Here is a 21,395-nt window from a genome sequence, read left to right as displayed (position 1 = left end):
AAAATTATAAGTCTGATGGTATCATTTACTATATAAATATTTTTATGGATCAAGTGACATGTACAAAATTGGTTTCTAGGTTTGATCAGATATTTATTCTTAGTGCAAATATGCAAAATGTTGCTGTATTTTTGCTTTTTGGCCATGTGCTCTGATTTTAATTGATAATATACACCATAAAATTTACAATTTGTAACTATACAGTTCAGTAAGTTATCAAAAAGTGAAAATACCTCTGTAACCACAACTTGGTTCAAGAAATAGAACATTACCAGCCCTCTCAATAATTTTGACAATTACATGATCCAGCAATTCCATTTCTGGGTATATAGTTAAAAAAATTGAAAAATCCAACAAATTTTTGAAAATTTTATTTCATTGCTAGTATTCACCAGTTTCTCATTATATCTAAAAGTCTAAGTTTTTTATTATTGTGTTAAAATATATATAATATAAATTTTACTATGCCTTAAGCACATTCACATTGTTCTGCAACCATTGTCACCTACTATCTCTGCAGCATTTTTCATCTTCCCAAACTGAAATTCTGTACCTATTTCACACTAACTCCCCATTCCACTCTGCCTCGGCCCATTCATTTCGGTCATTTCATTTGACTACTCTAGGTATGTCTTATAAATAGAATCATACAACATTTGTCCTTTTGTGACTGGTTTACTTTACTTAGCATAATGTCTTCAGAGGTCATCCATGTTATAGTTTGTGTATTTCCTTCTTTTTTAAGGCTGAATAACATTCCATTGTATGTCTTTGTTTTGTTTATCCGTTTATCTGTCAATGGACACTTGGGCTACTTCCACCTTCTGGCCATTGTGAATAATACTTCTTGTAAACATGGATATATAAATATCTGTTCAACTCCCTGCTTTCACTTTTTTTGGGTATATACTCAGAAATGGAATTGCTGGATCATATGGTAATTGTATTTTTTATTTTTTGAGGAACTGCCATATTGTTTTCCATAGCCACATCATTTTATATTACCCCCAGCAGGGCACAGGGTTTCCAGTTCCTTTACATCCTTACCAACATTTGTTACTTTATTTTTTTTTGATAACAGTTATCCTGTGGGTGTGAAGTGCATCTAAAATTAAAAAAAACAAACTTTCTTATGGAAATTTTTCAACAAATAAAAAATAGGGTGGAATAATAGTTGGACTGCCATGTGTCTGTCATTTAGCTTCAGTACTAATGAACATTTGGCCAGTCTTGTTTCAGTTACAGCCCCCCACCCCACATTTATTGGAATGCAGACTCCAGTCATCATATATTTTTTTCTTGTTCAGAACAGAAAATAAAACATAAAATGTTAATGTTATGGATGATGTTACTGGAAATTTTATCATTGTAATGTTGTTCTGCCTTTGATTCAGTGATCATAACTCTCGTGTCATTATTAACAACCATGTTGTTAGCATCATTCTGCTTTCATGAAGGGCAGGTACAGATGTACTTTACATGTGCCCTTCATCTACCCTTGCCTTCTTGCTTGTAAAAAATGTATTCATGGGTAGAATTAAAAAATGCAGAGCTATGATCACAAGTTGCACAGTCATTTGTAAATAGAACTATAATAACAGCTCACCAGTAACTACCAAAAGAAGTCATTTTAGAATGGAAAAGAGTGAAGCAACACCATTACAGACATAATCTTGAATCAGCTCATTTTTTTAAAAAGATGTCATATATTTTCATATGTACTTCAGTATACTGTATAACTCAAAGTTAAGGACTTTTTAAAACACAACTATTAAGCCATATTATACCTAAAAGTTAGTAATTCTTTTTATTAGGTATCTAGTTAATATCACCCCTATCTTTATACCCAGTTTCTTTTAATCTAATGGTACAGGAAACAAAGGGTTGACAAGTCACTCAGAGATGACAATTTACATTGGTAACCAAGATGTAGTGTGTTGATATAGGTTACGGTTTTTAGTTAACTCTGTGAGCAAGAACTCTTGCTTTCTTTAAACCATTAGTACTCTTATCTTTCTGGTATTTGTTGTCACTTGGATATACTACGAACAGTGCAGTAGGCCACTTCCTTTAGTAAATAAGGAGAACCTCATCCTGGGGTTACTGTCTGTTTGATTTATGTTTATGTGTGTGTTTGTTTGAACTTGATCATTTTAAGGGGCTGTAGAAGATACACCTAAAGGCAGAACAGAGGATGAAAATTTATTTACAAGTTTGTGTATATATCTGATGAATGTACTGGTAGAGATGTCTACATTTTGGCTTTTTTGGAAGTGGGGGATAGTAATTGTACATTTGCAACTATGCAATCTTTAACATTAATCTCAGTGTTAAAAATGAGAATCCACTTAGAGAGTTCAGAAATCCCCTACTGACTAAACCAAGTTGTTGCTATGTTAAGTTCTTTAACATTGGGTTATTTGGAATTCTAAGCTATAATAGAGCCAACTAAAGGCTGTGGGAAAAGAGGGAGAGGAACACACGGTTATTAACTCCTTTCCTAAAACCTAACTAAATTTAGGTTTCTAAATTTGCACAGAAGACCCCAGTATACAGTTATTTCCTACATAATGGAAATAACTACACACACACACACACACACACACACACACACAGAAATTTCCTGTGATGGCACTTTATCAGGTCAGAGACAAGTCTTGTTCAAGATACACAGAAAAGAACATCCTGTAATTTAAGATTCCATCAGTTTTCAGGTGTAAGAAAGCAAGTCTGTTGTCAGGTACAGATTAAATGAGTAGGCAGAGCTGTTATTTTCCCTGTAGCTCTATCCTTTTTCTGTGCACTGTTTTACTAATTAAGTTTCTTTTACTTGAAGATAGCTTATATCCTTTTTTGGGTAAATAATCTCAGTAGCTAATCACAGGTGCCTCAGAGTGATAAGTAGTGACACTAAACTTATTTCCCATTCTCCCTGAGTTGTTGTGATGGTGGTCTTAATAGAGGTACTAATATAATGACCCTTATGTAGCGTTTACAGTGTGCAGGGCAAAAATTAAGTGCTTTACATGAATTCGTTTAGTCCACACAACAACCTTTTGAGATAGGCATTATTACTACCTCATTGTATTGCTAGGGATTGAGGCACAGAGAGGTTAGTAACTGACTACCCCAAGTACAAATAACTAGGAAGTGGCAGAGCTAGGAATTGATCTGAGGCAGCTTGGTACCAGGGTCCTTCCTCCTAACTATTATAGTGTACTGTACTTACTTGACACCCCTATAAGTAAAGGGTAACGTGAGATTAAAAAATGCTTTTAACGTCTTTGTGGACTCTATGGTACTTACTATTCGTTCATTCAATGCTCCCTGTAGAATCAATGATTACAGAGAGAACATTTAATGTCAAAGCATTCATCCCTGTTTTCAAACTAGTATTTTCAGATCTGTTCTCCATTTGAGACCTTGCATTTAGAAAAAGTACACTTGAACTTTTTAGTTGAATTGGCAGATCAAGAGCTTACAGACAGGATATTGCCTTTGAGTATTTAGACACTGTGTGCTGACCCCTTGAAGCAATAATTTGAATTGAGCACAGTGTTTCCACTAGAGTATAACAGTATTAGGGGTTCTGACTTCAAAGTGTGTATGTGTGTGTTTTATTTATATCCTTGTAGATAGGCCACTTCTCCACAAGTGGAGCCAGTCTTATATAAATTCTAAAAACCTGTCAGCCACTTAAATCCAAGAAATAGCTAAGCATTTGAAGTAAAACTATGAACAATGCAAAATGTTCCCTTTCTGGAGATTTGTGATAAGTAGAATCAATAAAACAACCTGCCCATTTTAAAATACTTCAAGTTCAGGACAAAGAACCTCCAGTTAATCTTGCAGAATTAGTTCACACTTTTTATCTTTAAGTCTGAGCTAGTAACCACTATTTGATAGGGAAGCCAGCATTCTGTTTTCTTGTTTCCTTTGTCTGGGGTTTCATGGATCTGAATGTGCTCTGGTTACAACACCTCTACTCTGGTGATTTGGGTCAGGCAAGTATTTGGCTGGAGGAAGAGCAAATCACCATTTCCTCCCTTCAGGTGTGCATTTTATGGAGGCAGATGGCTTTCTCATGCTAATTTTCTTTCCCCTAGGTTTATGAAGGCCTAGACATCATCACCAACAAGGTTTCTGCCCAGGAACAGAGAATGTGCCGGCACCACATGATCAGCTTTGTGGATCCTCTTGTGACAAATTACACCGTGGTGGACTTCAGGAACAAGGCAACTGCTCTGATATCCTTCGAAAAGACAGCAATGGGGCTTGGTGGGAGCAAGGCAACCCGAGCCAAGAAAGTTTTCTTTCTGGTGACAATTTCTTCTACGCAGGGGCACCCAAGATCTGACTACCAATAGGGAGCATCCCCATCAGAACTGTGGACAGAAAGATACAGTGTCCTTGCGACTCAGTCTTGTCCTCAGGTCACAGCGTCAGCATACCTCAGGAGCTTGTTAGAAATGGTGAACTTGAGCCTCACTTCAGACCTACTGAATTAGAATCTGTGCTTAGCAAGAGTTCCAGTTGATTCATATGCACGTTAAAATTTGAGAAGCACTGTTTTAGTGGAGAGAACACTGATTTAGGAACCAGAAAATCCCTGCGCTAGTCCCAGAATTGCTTCTTTTGACCAGGTGAATTTTATTGGGTAAAGCATTTACCCCACTGAGCTTCAGTTTCCCACCCTTTAGATGAGGATCCAAAATACATTTAGAAAAAAAATGGAGTTACTAATAGAATTTCAAAGGGATTATTGGGTGGGGAATGACTGGAAAAAAAATAGGTCTGGTTAACGTCAAGAAAGTTTTGAAAAAAGAATAAGGAGGACTACTCATATTTTAACTGTCCAGATAACCTTTAATATCTGAACTGCCAGATATTAAAACATTGAAACTTAATAATTATAATAGCATGGGACTTATGCTAGACAAATTTTGGCACAGAGTGGAAAACAGATACAAATTCAAATGGATATATATATTTAATAGCTTATGGTCAAGGTGGTATTTCAAAACAATAGAGAAATAATACATTGTTAATAATTATTCTTGGGGTAGGTAAATTTTTTGGAAAAAAATGAAATCAGGGCCTCATTATATGTGACAAATTCCAATTGGATTTCAGAGTTAAATATATTTTTAATGAAACTGAATCAAATGGGATAACACAGTTGAGTAATGTGATTTTAGAGAAGAGAAGGGCTTTGTAGATATAATCTTTAAAGAAAAATTTTAAGGATTAAGATATTATTAAACTAATTTTCCTCCTTTTTATTGTGTTAGATTACACATAGCAAAATTTACATTTTCAAGTGTACAGTACAGTGTGTTAAATCTTTCACATTGTTGTATAGCTATCACCACCGTCCATCCCCATAAGTCTTTTTTGTTTTTTAAAGGAATACAGCTAGATTTGAATATGTAAGAACAAATAATTTGCATTGGCAAGAATGTCTATCGACTAGAACTCCTAGGTATCTACCACAGGGAAACCTTGCCACAAGTATACTTGGAGATATATGGTAGATCTCATTCATAACAGCATTGCTCTTAACAGCAAACATAAACACCCAGATTCTTAGAGAAGAATACATAAAATCTGCTTTGCTTATGTAAATTAATTTTTCAGGAGTGAAAAATGAATAAATTCTAGCTAAATCCATTAATCAATGTGGAGGAATCTCAGAAATGTCAAATGTGAGAAATTATAGAAGGATACATACATGTTCATATCATTTATTGTAAAGATCAAAAAGCAAGCAGAACTAACCAATCTATTGTTTGGGGTATATACATATCAGTAATAATGTAAAGAAAAGAAAGGGAATGATGAAAAACAAACCTCAGAACAGTTCAGCATAGTGTTTCCCTCAGAGAGAGAAGGGAGGGAGAGTAAGGGGTTGGGATGGGACTGAGTACACAGGAAGCTTTAAAGGAATTGATAATACTCCCTTTCTTACCTTGGGTTCATGAATGTTTACTATTAGGCTTCATAATTCACATGTTACTTACATTCTTTCATATGTGTTGAGAATTTTATAATTAAAAAAGGGAAACAGCCCACTGTAAACAAAGTTTAAAAACTTTGTTTTTACCATCCCATTGCTGCTGCAGAGCAGGGAGAGAATATTTGTAACATAAGAAAAGCAAATTATTAATATGCTTAATATATGAAGAATTGTTATGAATCAATACAAAAAAATGTTTACAAGAGCATGAGTAGTAATTCACAAAGGAAGAAAAATAAATGGTGATAAACATGAAAAAGTCTTTACCCTTGCTTTAATCAGGGTCATGCAAATCAAAATAATGAGATAATTTTTTTTGCCTATCAAATGGGCAGAGATTAAAATGCAAATAATAATTCTTGCCTTACCTGCTTTACAAGGCAGTTATGTCAGATGAGGTGATGTATATGTATTTGAAAACCCTTTGCATATTAAAATATATCCCCAAATGTATGTTGTCACTATAAGACAGTTCAGTCTTGAAAGAGCAGATAGCAAATGGAGAGCTAATTAAAATGTTCAAAGGGCAGCAGCAATGGGGTGGTAGTCATATCATTTACAGGATTGGAGATCTGTGAATTGAGGTCAGTACCTAGAATCAGAGGGGCAGAACTGAAAGTACCTTAAGAAGTACCCAGTCGACCTTCTTGATGGGACAGATGAAGGGACTAGATACTGAGGCCCAGAGAGGAGAAGGGAGTTGCCCAGGATCACAGCTGTTTCATGGCTCAGGCAAACAAGTTCAACCTTTGCTTGCCAGATGTCTCTTATCCCATCTTCCTCCAACTCCCTCTTTTCCACTCTCTCCCCTTCGATATCTCACCATTTTCCCCTTACTGTTTTATTTTCCTTGCTCCCTTTCAGTTTGTTAATCATATATTTGAAGTTTTATTATAATTATTGTGGAATTGTATGCTCCCAATACTTGATTTAAAGGGGAAATACAGAATTTGTTTCTTTAAAAACAACAACAACAATGTTTCTTCTTTATGATCTTTGATAACATCTTTCTTCCCACCCCAATGCCCCCCAACCTCTTAAAGGTTAGTGGGCTTCTGATAGAAAGGAGGTCACCTATCTCTGTGCCTACAGACGGGCAAGGGAAAGAAGTGTGTAAATGAGTCTTTATCAGGGTTGAAAGTCTCTTTTTATCAGTTATCCTCAGAAGCAAAGCCCTTCTTAAAGCAGATAATTATCTGTTCAACAGAGATTCTAAAGAGAAGAATTAAAAGTAGCAGGGATATAAAAACAATAGTGGCTAAAGTAAACTGAGTGCTAAAATTGAGTTAAAAATACCTCCAGCATTTTGGTAGGGGATTTATGTGCATTGTCACATATAATGCTTATAAGAACTCACGAGGATTTTACAGGTGAGAAAACTGAAGCTCAGGTTGAATAACTTGCCAGAGAGTTGGAGCTGGTAATTGAAATCTGTTTTCAGAACCTGTGCTGCTTAGTTTATCTGGTGGAGTCTCAAGTGGCTGAAATGTGCACTATCACATATGGTGGTGACTGAATCTAAGAACCATGGCTTAGAGAAACCAGCTTGTATTTTGCCTTCCAAGGCAAAGTCACATAGTGGACGCGACCTTGGTGTTTTCCTGAGCATCTTATATTTGGTTCTGTGAGGGTCCTTGGGCTTGTGCTCATAAAACTACTTCACAATACCAGACAAGCTTTGAATTTTAACAGCAAGGCATAGACAGATCTAGAAGGAATCACCATCATGCATTTGTCTCTGGTTTATTCAAGTTACCTCCAGAACTAATAGGAAATAATTGTGAGAACTCATGAGAAACAATGAAGACTGCTATCAGTTCTTGATTTCCACCCTTTCTCCTGTGCTCTTCAGACAAATGAATGTGGTTTCTAACTAATATTCTCCTTCCCGAGTGAGTCAAGATTCTCTTCATGATATTAAATATTGTGATGTTTTTCTTAACGTTCACATTGAAGATATATTTGCCCGAGACAAAATTCCTATTGTTGTGGGAGGAACCAATTATTACATTGAGTCCCTGCTCTGGAAAGTTCTTGTTAATACTAAGGTATGTTTGGTTCACTTGTAACTCGCTGAGGAAATGGATTCTTCTTTCTTGCCAGCTAATTTTAGTGGAAGGGAAGTTGACTCTTGCCTATTTCTTATACTCAGCAACTGTAATTTTCCTACTTAATATTCTGAAACAAATGCCACCTCCATATGTGAAGTGTGCTCCTCCAGGCCTAAGGGCAGGAGCTGTGTATGGGAAAAATGCTCTTCTGTGGATTAATTAGCATCTCCATGTGAGTTAAAAGTACGTTAGTCTGATTCAGCATTGCCTGTGTGTAACAATCTATGTCACGGATGTGTCCAACACTAATCTTTCTTACAGAGATGCTATTGCATAGGGTGGGACTTTACACACTGTAAGGTGCTGACAATTCTGGTTCACTCATTGGTCAGTCTTACTGAGAAGACTAGACTCTTGAATATGTTAGTTACAGATGTGTTAGCCCCGGTACCTGTTTGTACTTCTCACAGGAAGCAGACAGTAAGTCCTCCTTTCTCTTTGTTTGCTGTGGCCGCACAGCACTACCACCATTTATTGCAATTTTCCATTTATGATTGGTCTCTCTATATGGCAGAAGTTTCTGACCTCATTTCTATTCTGTATTCCTATCATTTAGCAAAGTGCCTGGCACATTCACTGTTTCATTGTTTATTGAATTGTTGAATTAAATTTACTTTTAAACCCTCATTTAATAGCCTCAGGAGATTAGCACTGGGAAAGTGATTGACCGGAAGGTAGAGCTCGAAAAGGAAGATATCCACACACTCCACAAACGCCTAAGCCAGGTGGACCCAGAAATGGCTGCCAAACTACACCCGCATGATAAACGCAAAGTGGCCAGGTAAGAAAGACTGGCCCGCTGACCCTGTATTCCTTTAGAGTGAGGGGATAGTCAGTTCTTCAGTGTGTTTGGGTGATAAGAGAAGTCTGGTCATAGCCATTGTAGAGATTGATGTGTTCTAGCTCAGTAGGTTGGGAGGCTCCTGAGTTACTGCCTCAGCCAACTCCCTCAATAAATAGTTGCACCCTACTTTGTTGTTATTTAAAAGGTGTAATACAATACAGTTTTTTCCCTAGGGCCTATATAATCTTGCTTCATTTTCTATTTGATCTTTGCTTGTATAACAGTTTTCATACACATTTTTTCTGGCATATAGTTGGTGTACTTTGTGATTTGGGTTTCATAATTGATTGTGCAATGCTGAGTTCTGCCCCACAGCTTTCCCAGTGGGGAGTTAGATTTTATAAACTGTCTCATAGATTGGCTCACGTGGACACTACACATGGAGACTTTTGAAGGGAAGGGAGAGGTGGTGGTGAATGAACTCATAAGGTTGTGGTTCCATAGGTTGTTTTGAAATGAAACCTCATGTTTTAGGTTTATTTTTCTGCCATGTTGGGAGTGACACCATATCTGGCAGAATAGATAGAGGATCTAATGAAGGACCTACTATATAGGTGGTTACACAGATTAAATATTATAGCAACATCTGGTATAGATTGGGATTATAAAGTATTCCACTCAGGTGAGTGAATGTTCTAGATTAGTGTTTCTTAATCCTTTTTTCATTATTCTTCCCTGTACATACACACCCAGAGCCTTTTTAGAAATTTTTTTCCTAGTTGTGCCTCCCTCCTTGCCCTCTATCAAATTTCATACTAAAGAATACAATTTTGGGGGGCATGTTTACTCTTTGGAGAGCCACACACATTGTGATAATGTAAGTTTTTTTGCCCCCTTGAGGCCAGTATCACCCTCATGATAATGCATAGTCTAGATAAATATAGAAGAAGCTTATGCTTTCAGTTATTCAAACATCTTATTTTAAATATTTTAACAGGAATCTTCCAAAAAATTTTTGGAAATCAGAAACATGATGAACATGCATCATTATACTTGTTTATCCCATGATTCTAGAGCTTGGTCTTTATTATCCTCTCCTTTTATTAATTGGTTCTTTCTTATCACCTCTTTCATTTTGCTACTTGTAATACATTGAGAATTGTGTCGTAGTAAGAGTCAGTAGGTTCTAAGCAAGAGCTCTAGAGTCTCATTTAGAGAGCACTGGAGCACTTTCCTAATTTTTCTTTTAGTTTGAGGCTGTATTCTAACCTCCAGATCAGTGAGATATCTGTTACTACATTTTTTCTTCATAGGTTGTCTTTGAGTGACCAGTGATATGGAAAGACAAGGGGTCTCTACTCTTGTGTTAGGGTTTCAGGAAGTAGAACTGGGTCAGGAAGGGAAAGATCGCTTTCAAGCTGATAAGTTGCAATCACCTTGAGTGGTAGAGTATAGATTTGGGAATTAAATTACCTACTGCTGCATAACATAATAGATACGGACAGAGTGGATGGTGGCTTTAGAATAAGTATGCGAGTTCTTCAGTGATCTTTGTGCTAGTAGAGTACTGAATTAGTCAGAAGTATTCTTTATTAATTGCAGACATATTTATTTAACAAGAGAGTTGATGAGCTGGATATACAACATAGTTTGTACCATGGGAAAGGCATTCCAGCGAGACTAGACTTGTTAGCTTGTAACAGTGTCCCAAATAGGCTCTTTTTATTGCTTACCTGAAAATGAGTGAATCCTATTCTGTTTGTATAGAAGAAACCTGTTGTTTCTGAACCTGTTTAACTGATTTGAGAAAAATTAATGTATGCTTGTAAGTAGAGTATTATTTCTTACTTTAGTAGTCTTTTCTGAATAGCTTTAGGATTGGAGTAATCCCAGACCTTCATGGCTTCGGGGGTTTATGCTGTGCAAATGACAATGAGGTGTGCTATAATAAATAGCCTTTCTTCTTGTTTCACTTGAGAATCAATATTTGCTAATGTTTTTTATGGGTGTTCCCCCCTGCTACCCTTTTAAATGACTTAGGAGCTTGCAAGTGTTTGAGGAAACGGGAATCTCTCATAGTGAATTTCTTCATCGTCAACATGCAGAGGAAGGTGGTGGTCCCCTTGGAGGCCCTTTGAAGTTCCCTAACCTTTGCATCCTCTGGCTCCATGCTGACCAGTCAGGTAAAAGCCCTTTGATGTCTAAGAGTCCAGCTGAGATAAGCATATAGTAATTCAGTATCATTTATAAAGTGCTTAGAACCAAGAGGAGCTCTAAATGAGTGTTAGCTATTAACTTTATTCTCATTACCATTATTCATCAACTTAGTCATGTGCAGTGCCATTCCCCTAGGTATCTGTCTGTAAAGGGAGGAAGAGTAGCCCTGGCACTAGGATAAGATGCCAAGGGTGGGATAAGATAGGATGGATGGAATGGGATAGAGATGGCCATCCAGGGAAGGTCCAAAGGAAAAAGAGAAGGAAGGCTCCTGTGGAAGGAGGTCTGAGTCCCTGGGTTGGCTGGAGTCTGGATCACTGATTATTCTAGAAGCAGTGCACCCAAGGGCTGGGTATAATGGTTAACTAGCTAGCCTGATAATGTTTTTTTTGTTTTTGCTAAAATGTAAATGCCCCATGTTGGTACTACCTTCTTTACCCAACAAGCATTCAATAAGCATTCAAGGAAGTATCAGGTATGCTGCACAGGACTTAGATTTCAGAGGTGAATATGAGACAGTGACTGCTCTTAAGGAGCTCCCGGTCTAGTGGGGCAAGAAATACCAAGATAGATACTACTTGTGATAAATGCTGGGCTAGAAAGTGCTGTGGGCCCCAGAGAAGGGATGATGAGCATTGTCTGTGGGGAGTAAGGGACCAGTTTTTAAAAGTAACCTATAATCTAGGTCAGGAAAGATGAGATTTATTACATGAATAGGCAGTAATAGCATAGTGATTAAAAGTGCAGTCTCTGAGCCAGACTGTCTGGATCAAAATTTCTACTCCACCATCTTCTAGCTTTGTGAGTTTTTTTTTTTTTTTTTTTTTTAATTATTTTTTTATTGAAGGGTAGTTGACGCACAGTATTACATTACATTAGTTTCAAGTGTACAACACAGTGGTAGAACATTTATATACATAATTCGAGGTTCCAGCTATCACCCTACCAAGCTGTTACATTATCTTGACTATATTCCTTATGCTATACATTACATCCCGGTTACTTATTTATTTTACCATTGGAAGTCTGTCCTTTTTTTTTTTTTTTTGTGAGGGCATCTCTCATATTTATTGATCAAATGATTGTTAACGACAATAAAATTCTGTATAGGGGAGTCAATGCTCAATGCACAATCATTAATCCACCCCAAGCCTAATTTTCGTCAGTCTCCAATCTTCTGAGGCATAACAAACAAGTTCTTACATGGAGAACAAATTCTTACATAATGAATAAGTTACATAGTGAACAGTACAAGGGCAGTCATCACAGAAACTTTCAGTTTTGCTCAAAGCTTTGTGAGTTTTAAGGCAAGTTAATTTACTTTCCTGTGCACGAATTTTCTCTTCTGTAAAATGTAGATAATAATAGTACATTTCTCAAAGCTTTATTGAGGATCAGATGAATTAAGAATACAAAGTGGTCAGAATGTGCCTGACATAAGGTGAATCCTCAATAAATGCAAACTTTTTAGGAAGATAGGAAAAAAGGTTACTGTTGCAGGCTGTAAAATAGCAATGGCAGAGATGTGGAAGAGCATGATTGAAATGGTGAAAATCTGTTAATATCAGTTATAAGTTTATAGAAAAGTAATTTTTTAATAGTGAAATTTAAAGAAAAATGTACTGTGATTCAGCATAAAATAATGGTATCTGATCCATAATAAAGCTATGCTTGACTACATCTGAGTGATTATAACCTTTCACTGTTTGCTTCTTTGGCTCAGTGGTTGGTGCAAGATATATCTAGGATGGCTCTGGATTAAAGTTCTTGTTCCTATCCAAAGTATCATATGAAAGTTCTTAATGTGAAATAACACAAAGAATAGTAAATATAATGGAAAAAAATAATAGGGGTAAGCTAGGGGTCTCTTAGCTGCCTCTAATATAAACAGTGGATATATATTCCATATGGGGATAAAATATTTGTTCTTGTTAATGGCTGTAATTGTATGCTTTCTCTTTATATAAGAAGATGTGTACTTCATTCTGGTTGGTTTTATTGAAGTTGTAGAGCCTTATGTGTGATTAAATATAATATGAATTATTATATAATCTTTAGGTTCTGAACCCTTTCTTCCACTTGAACAAATTTTCTTTGTGGCAGCCTGTCCATTCATTATGTAAGTGTATAGTAGGTACCTGTGATAGGCTTGCTGGTTGATGGGCTAATTTGATTGAAGTTCTAGATGAGCGCTTGGATAAGAGGGTGGATGACATGCTTACTGCTGGGCTCTTGGATGAACTAAGAGATTTTCACAGACGTTATAATGAGGAGAAAGTTGCAGAAAATAGGTGAGGATTTGCTTATTACTTTGACCTATTCTCTATTCCTTGTTTATAGTCAGAAGACTAAACGTAATACTGGCTTTGGATTTACTTGTTTATTAGCCTTTGTCCTTGGCACTGGCAAGGCTTGTTGGAATGAGGTTTGGTGTACTTGTTACAGTTGCAATTTTTAATCTGTCAGACATTCCCAGGGGTTAATTTTCAAGGGAAGTAACCTGGGAGCTGGGGGTGGTAGCGGGGTGGTAGCGGAGGAGATTTCAGAGAGGTGGTAACTGCTAAGGATCTGTTTCCTCATCTGTGAGATGAAATGGTTTAACTATGTCATCTCCAAGGCCCTTGCTAGCTCTCAGGTGCAATGGCTCATCTGCTGATGCTCTCCTGTTCCCAGCCAGGACTATCAACATGGTATCTTCCAATCAATTGGCTTCAAGGAATTTCACGAGTACCTGATCACTGAGGGAAAATGTACACCAGAGACTAGTAACCAGCTCCTAAAGAAAGGTGTGAATTCCTCCATCTAAACTAGCTTTGGGCATCCTTGGGTGACAGAGTACCTACCCTGCTGGTATGGTCTGAGAAAGAGCCAGCCTAACAGTGCCAAATGGCCATCAACTCAGAATTGAGGTATTTGTTTACCACGTGTGCGCCAGTGTTCTGCCTTGGCTGATTTTCTTTTCTGCTGGGCTAGGTGGGCCTGACTGTGGCAGGGTGAGAAGTACTTACTTAGAGGATCTTATATTTGCCTAATCTTTCAGGTATTGAGGCTCTAAAACAAGTGACCAAGAGATATGCTCGGAAGCAGAACCGATGGGTTAAAAACCGTTTTTTGAACAGTAAGTCTCACGTTTTTCTTTATGCCCTGGGTCTGTTTTCAATAGGCTATAGATGTCCTCAGCTCACCCAAAAAATGTACAAATGAACTCTAGTTTCTGGACCTGTTCTAAGACTTAGGACCTGACTCAGGGTGGGGGTGGGGGTATCTATTGCATAAATGACTATCCAGGGATATTTTCTTTTGATGTCTCAGAAAACAAATTAGATCTTTCCAATGAGGAGTCTGCCTTATGCCTTGAACACATGGGTGCTGGCTACAAACAGGTAAGAGCAAAATAGCAACATCTTTCTAGCCAAGTAGGTGCTCAAGGTTGATTTTAGCTTCACATTTGTACTTGAAGTACAGTCAGATTTCTATAGGGCAGCTTTCATAATTTAAATGGCTCTTGGGCTATATGGGCCTTATACAAACTATCACCAACTCTCCCAGCATTGCCTTCATGTTCAGGCATGTGGTGCCTCAGACTGTTACAACTTTAACTTTAGTTGAACAGTATTTTTAAGGAAAAGGGAAAGAAATTCTCATTCATTTGACTCTGTACTACGTCCTTGGCATTAAATTTGGTGCTCTACATACATTACTGAGCCTTCAAAGTAGGTATTATTCTTTTTCTTTTTTGCAGATAAGGAAATGGAGGCTTAGAGAAGTTAAGTAATTTGACAGAAGTCCCCTAACTAATAAACAGTAGAATATTGAATGCAGGCCTGACTCCTAAGTCCACATTCTTTGCTTTATACCACTCTTGTTGCCTTTGGCTATAACTTTATCTAGATAGCATTAGTATTGGGCCTTGGGTAAAAAATTGTGTGATTGTGAGCTAAAAGGAGATTAATTTAAAGGAGATTAAGCATGAGTACAACACCAATTTTATCGTGTGGGCATTTTCTAATATGCTTCTGAATCATTCCTGTTTACCTTTTACCATTAGACTTCCGCTTTCAGTTACAGATAAGGACAGCTGAGGCCTCCACCCCTGCTCTCCAGTGCCTCTGATCACAAAAGCCTTGATCCATGCTGTTGACCACTGGGTTGCTGGAGTCCTCTGTGCCCGAGCTCTCCAGTGCAGTTTTGGTGCCAGGAGGCTCTTTACACTTCTTCTGCTTATCCTGCCTTCTCAGCTGTCCTGTTGGATAGGAGAAGCCTTTGCGTCAGCTGAAATTGAAGTTCAGTACTGCAGCTTCTTTTCTTTCCAGGACTAACAATTAGCCTGTAACAAAACACATTTTTTTGTAATGATTTGGAACTTCCTTCTGTGGTAAAGCCACAACAACTCCCCCATCTCTGAGTCAGGAGGGGTTGATGGCACAGCACATTATATGCCCGTTCCTCATTTATGTGTGTGCTGCACAGTCCTGGTGCTAGAGTGAAAGGCACAGCTGCCCTGTAAATCAGGAGCCGTGTGTGATTGGCTAGGGCTGGTCTGCTGGGATATGGTTCTGGCAAGGAGCCAGAGGGACTTCCCCACCCCAGCTTGGCCTTGGACTCAAGCCAGAAATAGCAGCTGGGAGCCGAGAACTTGTTGAAAGGTGCTTAGACAGGGCACAGAAGCCCAACAAAAGACTTAGAGGGGAAAGGAAAATATAGAAGGGCCTGGAAACAGGTGCAGAGCTTAGCCAAGGCCAGGTGTGCTGTGGATGCTGCCTGCAACCTCCCAGTCTCACCTTTCCGTGTGGTGGCAGGTGCAGCCCAGTCCAGTTTATGAAGAATCTTATTTGTGGTTGGCATAATCAAAAGGCCAGCACCTGCCAGCCGTTGGCATCCTGAAGACTTTGATGTTTTTGTCCATGAGGCAGTGCCCTTTGCTTGAGGCAGCTGAATAACCTAGCTGTAGAAGGCAGTTTAGTGTGTCAAGGGGCTTGGGGAAGCTACCAGCAGAGACTAAACATGGTCAGCTCAGATGGAGCTGTAACTGTAGTCTTGGCTACCTCTAGTCAAATCTCCATTCAGAAGTATTTACCAGAGGCTATTTCTGGAATACTCTGCTACGTCTGTTTCTTAAAAGAAGGGGCTCAACTAGTTCAATTCCAAGGCTTTTTTCTAGTTCTCAGATTCCATGGCTCAGGGACTACTAATACTGTTCCCAGCCCATGATTATCACTATGGTATAAATGAATTTCACGAGTGCTCTACTGCTGAAGGGATATATTTATAAACCTGAAACTAGAGTCTTTTCCTAAAGAAAGCTGTAACTCTCTTGCCACAATGCAACATCACTGTAAGGTGGTATGGAACTTAGAACAGACATTTACTTCAAGCTGTTAGTTTACTTTCTCCTGTGATAGGGCTTCTTTATATTTTAGCCCACACAGTGGTCACTAGAGCTGTTGCTCTGTTCTGTTTTCCTGACTGATCTTGAAGTTCCTGTGCTCGAGTCTCGAGATTATACAGCCAGATGTTGGCTGCAGACCAGTCAACCTGGATTGACCAGTCTTTCCTGGAATGTATGTAGCTGTTTGGTTCATGTTTCTGGTTAGAATGAATGGCATGGTCAGCATTTATTCTTTTGGCCGCCTGTACTTCCATTGAGGATTTTGGAGTCCTAGGGGGCAGAATAGATTTGGTATTGGAGACTGACTTCTCACAACTTTTCTTTGTCATCACTAGGACCTGGTCCCAGTGTCCCACCAGTGTATGGCTTAGAAGTATCTGATATCTCAAAGTGGGAGGAGTCTGTTCTTGAACCTGCTTTTGAAATTGTGCAGAGTTTCATCCAGGTGATTATTAATAATGATACTTTCCATTTTTTTTCTGTTTTTCAGAGAGCTTTCCTTAGCTGACACCTTTGTTGCTATGTTGGGGAACCAAGCCTTCTTTTCTATGAAATAGAGCAGAAGGGCTGTCTGCTTTTAGATCCCTTGAGGCTGTGTTTCTCTTCTCACATTTAGAAAGGTTGTTGCTAAAATCTGTTCGTAGCCCACCTGCTCTCAAAGAGATATCAAAATCTTTTTGAATTGAATGCTCCTTCCCCACTCCCCCTATTTTTTCAGGGCCATAAGCCTGCAGCTGCTCCAGTAAAATTGCCATGCAGTGAAACTGAGAACAAGAGAAGTCATCACATGTGTGACCCCTGTGATCGAATCATCATTGGGGACCGCGAATGGGCAGGTAGAGTCTGGGGAGGGGCACAGAGTAATCTGTAAGGGTGGGCCACATTGACTTTATGAAGTGTAAAGCCTTTGGTAGGTCGAACACTGGAGTCTTCTTATTAGTAAAGGGATGGCCAGATTCCTCTAAGAGCCCAAGTGCTCAAATTTCATGGAGTCTTTCCCAAATTGGAGAGTTATCTCTATTCTGAATTTCAAAGGAAGATCATATGCACTCCAGCTTCAGCTGGAGTAGATATTTTATACTGAGAGGTCTGCAGTTAATTTTCCAGAGCTCCTTTGACTTTTGTGATCCTGCCTTATAGTTTCTTGGCCTTTCATGTTTAGACCTCAGTGGGGGTGAGGCACGATTGCAGGGAAAGCCAGGGTCTCACCCAAGACACCGAAGACAGAGAAGCAGCTGGGAGGGAGCAGGAAGGCAGTTATTCCCGAGCATGTTCTTCAAAAATGGCGTCTCTTGGGTAATTTTTAAGGTAATATTTTGACATGGTGGTGGTTGCTAAAACTGTGATAAAAAACGTTAAGGGAAACTGAAGGCAAGACTGTCAGAGACGTGTATAAAAAAAGTGGTAGAAGGGTCATACCTTCTTTGTAAAAGGTACTCCTGACCCAGGAGTGGTCCTGCCCTAAAGCTCTGTTTCCATTTTAGAGCCTGGATCTGCTTCTGCCACAGAGTTACACTGCACTCCCTGTCAGATTCCTCTATTAATCCAGTAAAGGCCCAAAGGGCCCTAGCTGCAAGCCTTGAATTTACATCATATGTCAAAGCTTGTTTAAGACTCCTTTTAGGCACAGTAGGACTTGTAGTTTACCCAGTGGCTAGAATCCTTCTGTTCAGAGTACTGCTTTGCATGGGATTCTCATAGAAGTAGATTTTTTGCCCCATACCGACCAATAGAATGATTAGTTCTATTAACTGGTAACTCTGACAAAATGAACTCCATTGTCAGAGACTGGGGATGGCTGTGATTGCCCACGCAGCAGAAGAAGCCTTGATTGTCGTTGGTTTATAATGATGAAAGGGGAAGAGAAAGAGAGTGTCTGATTGTTTTTTCTAAAGGAAACTTAGTGGTTCGATTTGTCGAATGTCCTTTAGGGATAGCCTTAGAGAAGCAACATTTGTGAGCCTTTGTGAGCTTAGCTTGTTTAAGCCCTTCTATAGTACCATCTGTCAAGTCTTGTTCCCATCTCCTGCTGCTATGGAAAGGCAGTCCAGAAGCCCATTTTTTGCCTTAGGCTCTAGCTGGAGAACAAAACTGACTTTTTTCCCCCAACTTTTGTTTGACTTCTTTTCCTTGCTTATTTTTGCTTCTAAACCCTTAAAAAAGATGTTCTTAATATGTATAAAAGATCTCTTTAGGTGTTTCCAAATAAGATTTCCTTGAAAAAGAACAGGATAGTGAAAAAAGAGTTTGTATGAGTTAGAGGGTGGGAACTGTGTTTGGGGTGAGAGGTCAGAAATTGCTATCGAGCAACAGTTGCTTTTTAGCTGTACTGCTTCTGGGAACCCTCAAAAGGGATCATCAGAGAAGAATGTTTCATGTTACCTCTCTGGAACTTTGTGTGCTGAGAGAATGTGAGCCTTGTGGGTTAGTCATTCAAATGGCTTATCTGACCCAGGGTAAGGATGTCAGATCAGGAGGGGCAACCTGTGCAAGCAGGGAAGTGGGAAGGACAGCTCTGGGTGCTTGTAGGCCTGAGGCAGAACAGGCTATATGTCCTGCAGTACAGACACGGATTTGGATTTATAACTTTTTAGCCATGTGAGTTGAAATGTATCTGTAACAGGAAGCTCCATACTGGAAAACTGATTGCAGCACCCTGAGTCTGGAAAATTTGGTCTCTCTTTGAGCTGTTATAGGGAAACCAAAGGATTTATATTACCTGCTATGTGACCTTGAACAAAATGTAGACCTCTGTGAACTTCAGTTTCTTCCAGTATAAAGTGAGCTGAATAATACTGTCCTGCAAGATTGCTGTGAGGATCAGTGATTTAAAGCACCTAGCAGGGAGCACTTTGTACACTGTAGCTCACTGGTGTGCTGGCTAGCCGTCCATGTTACTTCCCTTAAAAATGCTAAGTAGCGATAGCAATACGTGTGTTGATCTTGCTATTGTTAAAGAAAAGTTATATAGTTAATTTTGTATGCTTCTAGGATTAATTCTAGAAAATGCTAATTTTTTTTGGTTTTGTCTTAGCACATATAAAGTCAAAATCCCACTTGCACCAACTGAAGAAAAGAAGAAAATTGGACTCAGATGTCATTACCAGAAAAAGTCAAAGTATATCTCCAGACCGTGAAAAAGAACTTAAAGAGAAGGGATCCCCAGGACAAATTGATGATACACTGAAATCCAGTGTTTAAAAGATATGTCCAGTGGCCTTTGCAAAGGCGCTGGGGATCCAGTGCAGGAGGGAAGATCATGTTAGTGTCATAGTCTGGACAGAGTAGTGCTGTGCAGAAAGCTTCCATTCTTTTCTTTTGTTAAATGATACGGCTTTAAAGTCTCATGTTCTCTGTCATGGAGACAGCAGGTCTTGTTAGCTCCTTATGTGGCTGATGTGTCTGGTAATGATGAGTTTGGCAAGGGATTTTTTTTTTTCAACCTTAAAGGTTCTATTTTTAAAAGAGGCACAGATTGCATTTTTTTATACTTGAGGATCTTTTTGGTGAGGAGCACCAGGATTCACTATATCCCTTAGAAAAGAAGTCTTAATGTCCCTGATTCTGGATAAAAATACCTAGTTGATGGACTTTTGTGGGTGGCTGATACTGTGAGCCGCAAATTAGGAGTTCTGGATTTGAGTGAATAGCAGGAAAGGACCAGCCCCAGTGAGATGATGAAATAAACCAAACCAGTTCTTGGAATTCTATAAAGGAGGAAAGAATCAAGACTGAGATAGCTGTGACATGGGACTTGAAAACTAAAGACTTCAACATTTGTTGAGCCCCTCCTGTGTGACAGTTACTGTCACTGCTGTCTTTCTATTTATTAATCAAAAATAATTTTTATTGAAAGTTCAATAAAGAAAAAGTTTGCAAGAGTCTCTCTCATTCTTAAAAAGATGTATATGTCCATGTCTAGTTTATATACAATATGCTGTTAACCCAATAGCTTTTTTCAGATTTGACATTCTTCATATGATCATGCTGCCTATTCATTTATTTAGTGAATTTTATTGAACACTTATATTCTTAGAAGACCTCTGGAAAGGGTCTTTTTTTTCTTTTTAATTAAGGTATCATTGATATGCACTCTTATGAAGGTTTCACATGAAAAACATTGTGGTTACTACATTCACCCATATTATCAAGTGCCCCCATACACCTCTGAAGTCACAGTCCATCAGTGTAGCAAGATGCCAGAGAGTCACTACTTGTCTTCTCTGTGCTACACTGTCTTCCCTGTGACCCCCCCACACACCATGTGTACCAATCATAATACCCCTTAATCCCCTTCTCCCTCCCTCCCCACTCACCCTTTCCCACCCCTCCGCTTTGGTAACTACGAGTCCCTTCTTGGAGTCTGTAGCCTGCTGCTGTTTTATTCCTTCAGTTTTGCTTTGTTGTTATACTCCACAAATGAGTGAGATCATTTGGTACTTGTCTTTCTCCTCCTGGCTTATTTCACTGAGCATAATACCCTCTGGCTCCATCCATGTTGTTGCAAATGGTAGGATTTGTTTTCTTATGGTTGAATAATATTCCATTGTACCGTATCTTCTTTATCCATTCATCTCCTGATGGACACTTAAGTTGCTTCCATATCTTGGCTATTGTAAATAGTGCTGTGATAAACATAGGGGTGCATATGTCTTTTTGAATCTGAGAACTTGTTTTCTTTGGGTAAATTCCTAAGAGTGGGATTCCCAGGTCAAATGGTATTTCTATTTTTAGTTTTTTTGAGGAATCTCCATATTGCTTTCCACAATGGTTGAACTAATTTACATTCCCACCAGCAGTGTAGGAGGGTTCCCCTGGAAAGGGTCTTTTATTGGAAATTTACTTCTAGTTGAAGCTCTCTTTCTAGAATGACCTGAA

The 21,395-nt window shown here is 38.7% G+C and overlaps 1 protein-coding gene across 8 annotated transcripts in view; it reads left to right on the top strand.

Moving 5' to 3' along the window:
• TRIT1 (tRNA isopentenyltransferase 1) overlaps nucleotides 1-21,395 on the top strand; it is a 69,319-nt gene that overhangs the window by 22,039 nt on the left and 25,885 nt on the right. For 2 of the 8 annotated variants that reach the window (XM_057500051.1, XM_057500054.1), the window contains 9 exons: nucleotides 4,107-4,249; nucleotides 7,968-8,064; nucleotides 8,763-8,908; nucleotides 10,952-11,094; nucleotides 13,308-13,419; nucleotides 13,802-13,914; nucleotides 14,169-14,246; nucleotides 16,853-16,962; nucleotides 17,236-17,353. In XM_057500051.1, coding sequence (XP_057356034.1) covers nucleotides 4,107-4,249; nucleotides 7,968-8,064; nucleotides 8,763-8,908; nucleotides 10,952-11,094; nucleotides 13,308-13,419; nucleotides 13,802-13,914; nucleotides 14,169-14,246; nucleotides 16,853-16,962; nucleotides 17,236-17,353 — 1,060 coding nt within the window. Of the gene's footprint in view, nucleotides 1-4,106; nucleotides 4,250-7,967; nucleotides 8,065-8,762; nucleotides 8,909-10,951; nucleotides 11,095-13,307; nucleotides 13,420-13,801; nucleotides 14,038-14,168; nucleotides 14,247-14,440; nucleotides 14,512-15,176; nucleotides 15,412-16,852; nucleotides 16,963-17,235; nucleotides 17,354-17,679; nucleotides 17,826-19,551; nucleotides 20,399-21,395 lie in introns of those variants that run through there. The other 6 variants (XM_057500053.1, XM_057500052.1, XM_057500056.1 and 3 more) reach the window with 6 other exon arrangements.

This window comes from Manis pentadactyla, chromosome 4, assembly GCF_030020395.1.
Source record: "Manis pentadactyla isolate mManPen7 chromosome 4, mManPen7.hap1, whole genome shotgun sequence".
NCBI classification, from domain to species: Eukaryota; Metazoa; Chordata; class Mammalia; order Pholidota; family Manidae; genus Manis; species Manis pentadactyla.
The sequence above is the reverse complement of the archived record's forward strand: the minus strand, read 5'-3'. Positions and strand labels throughout refer to the sequence as shown.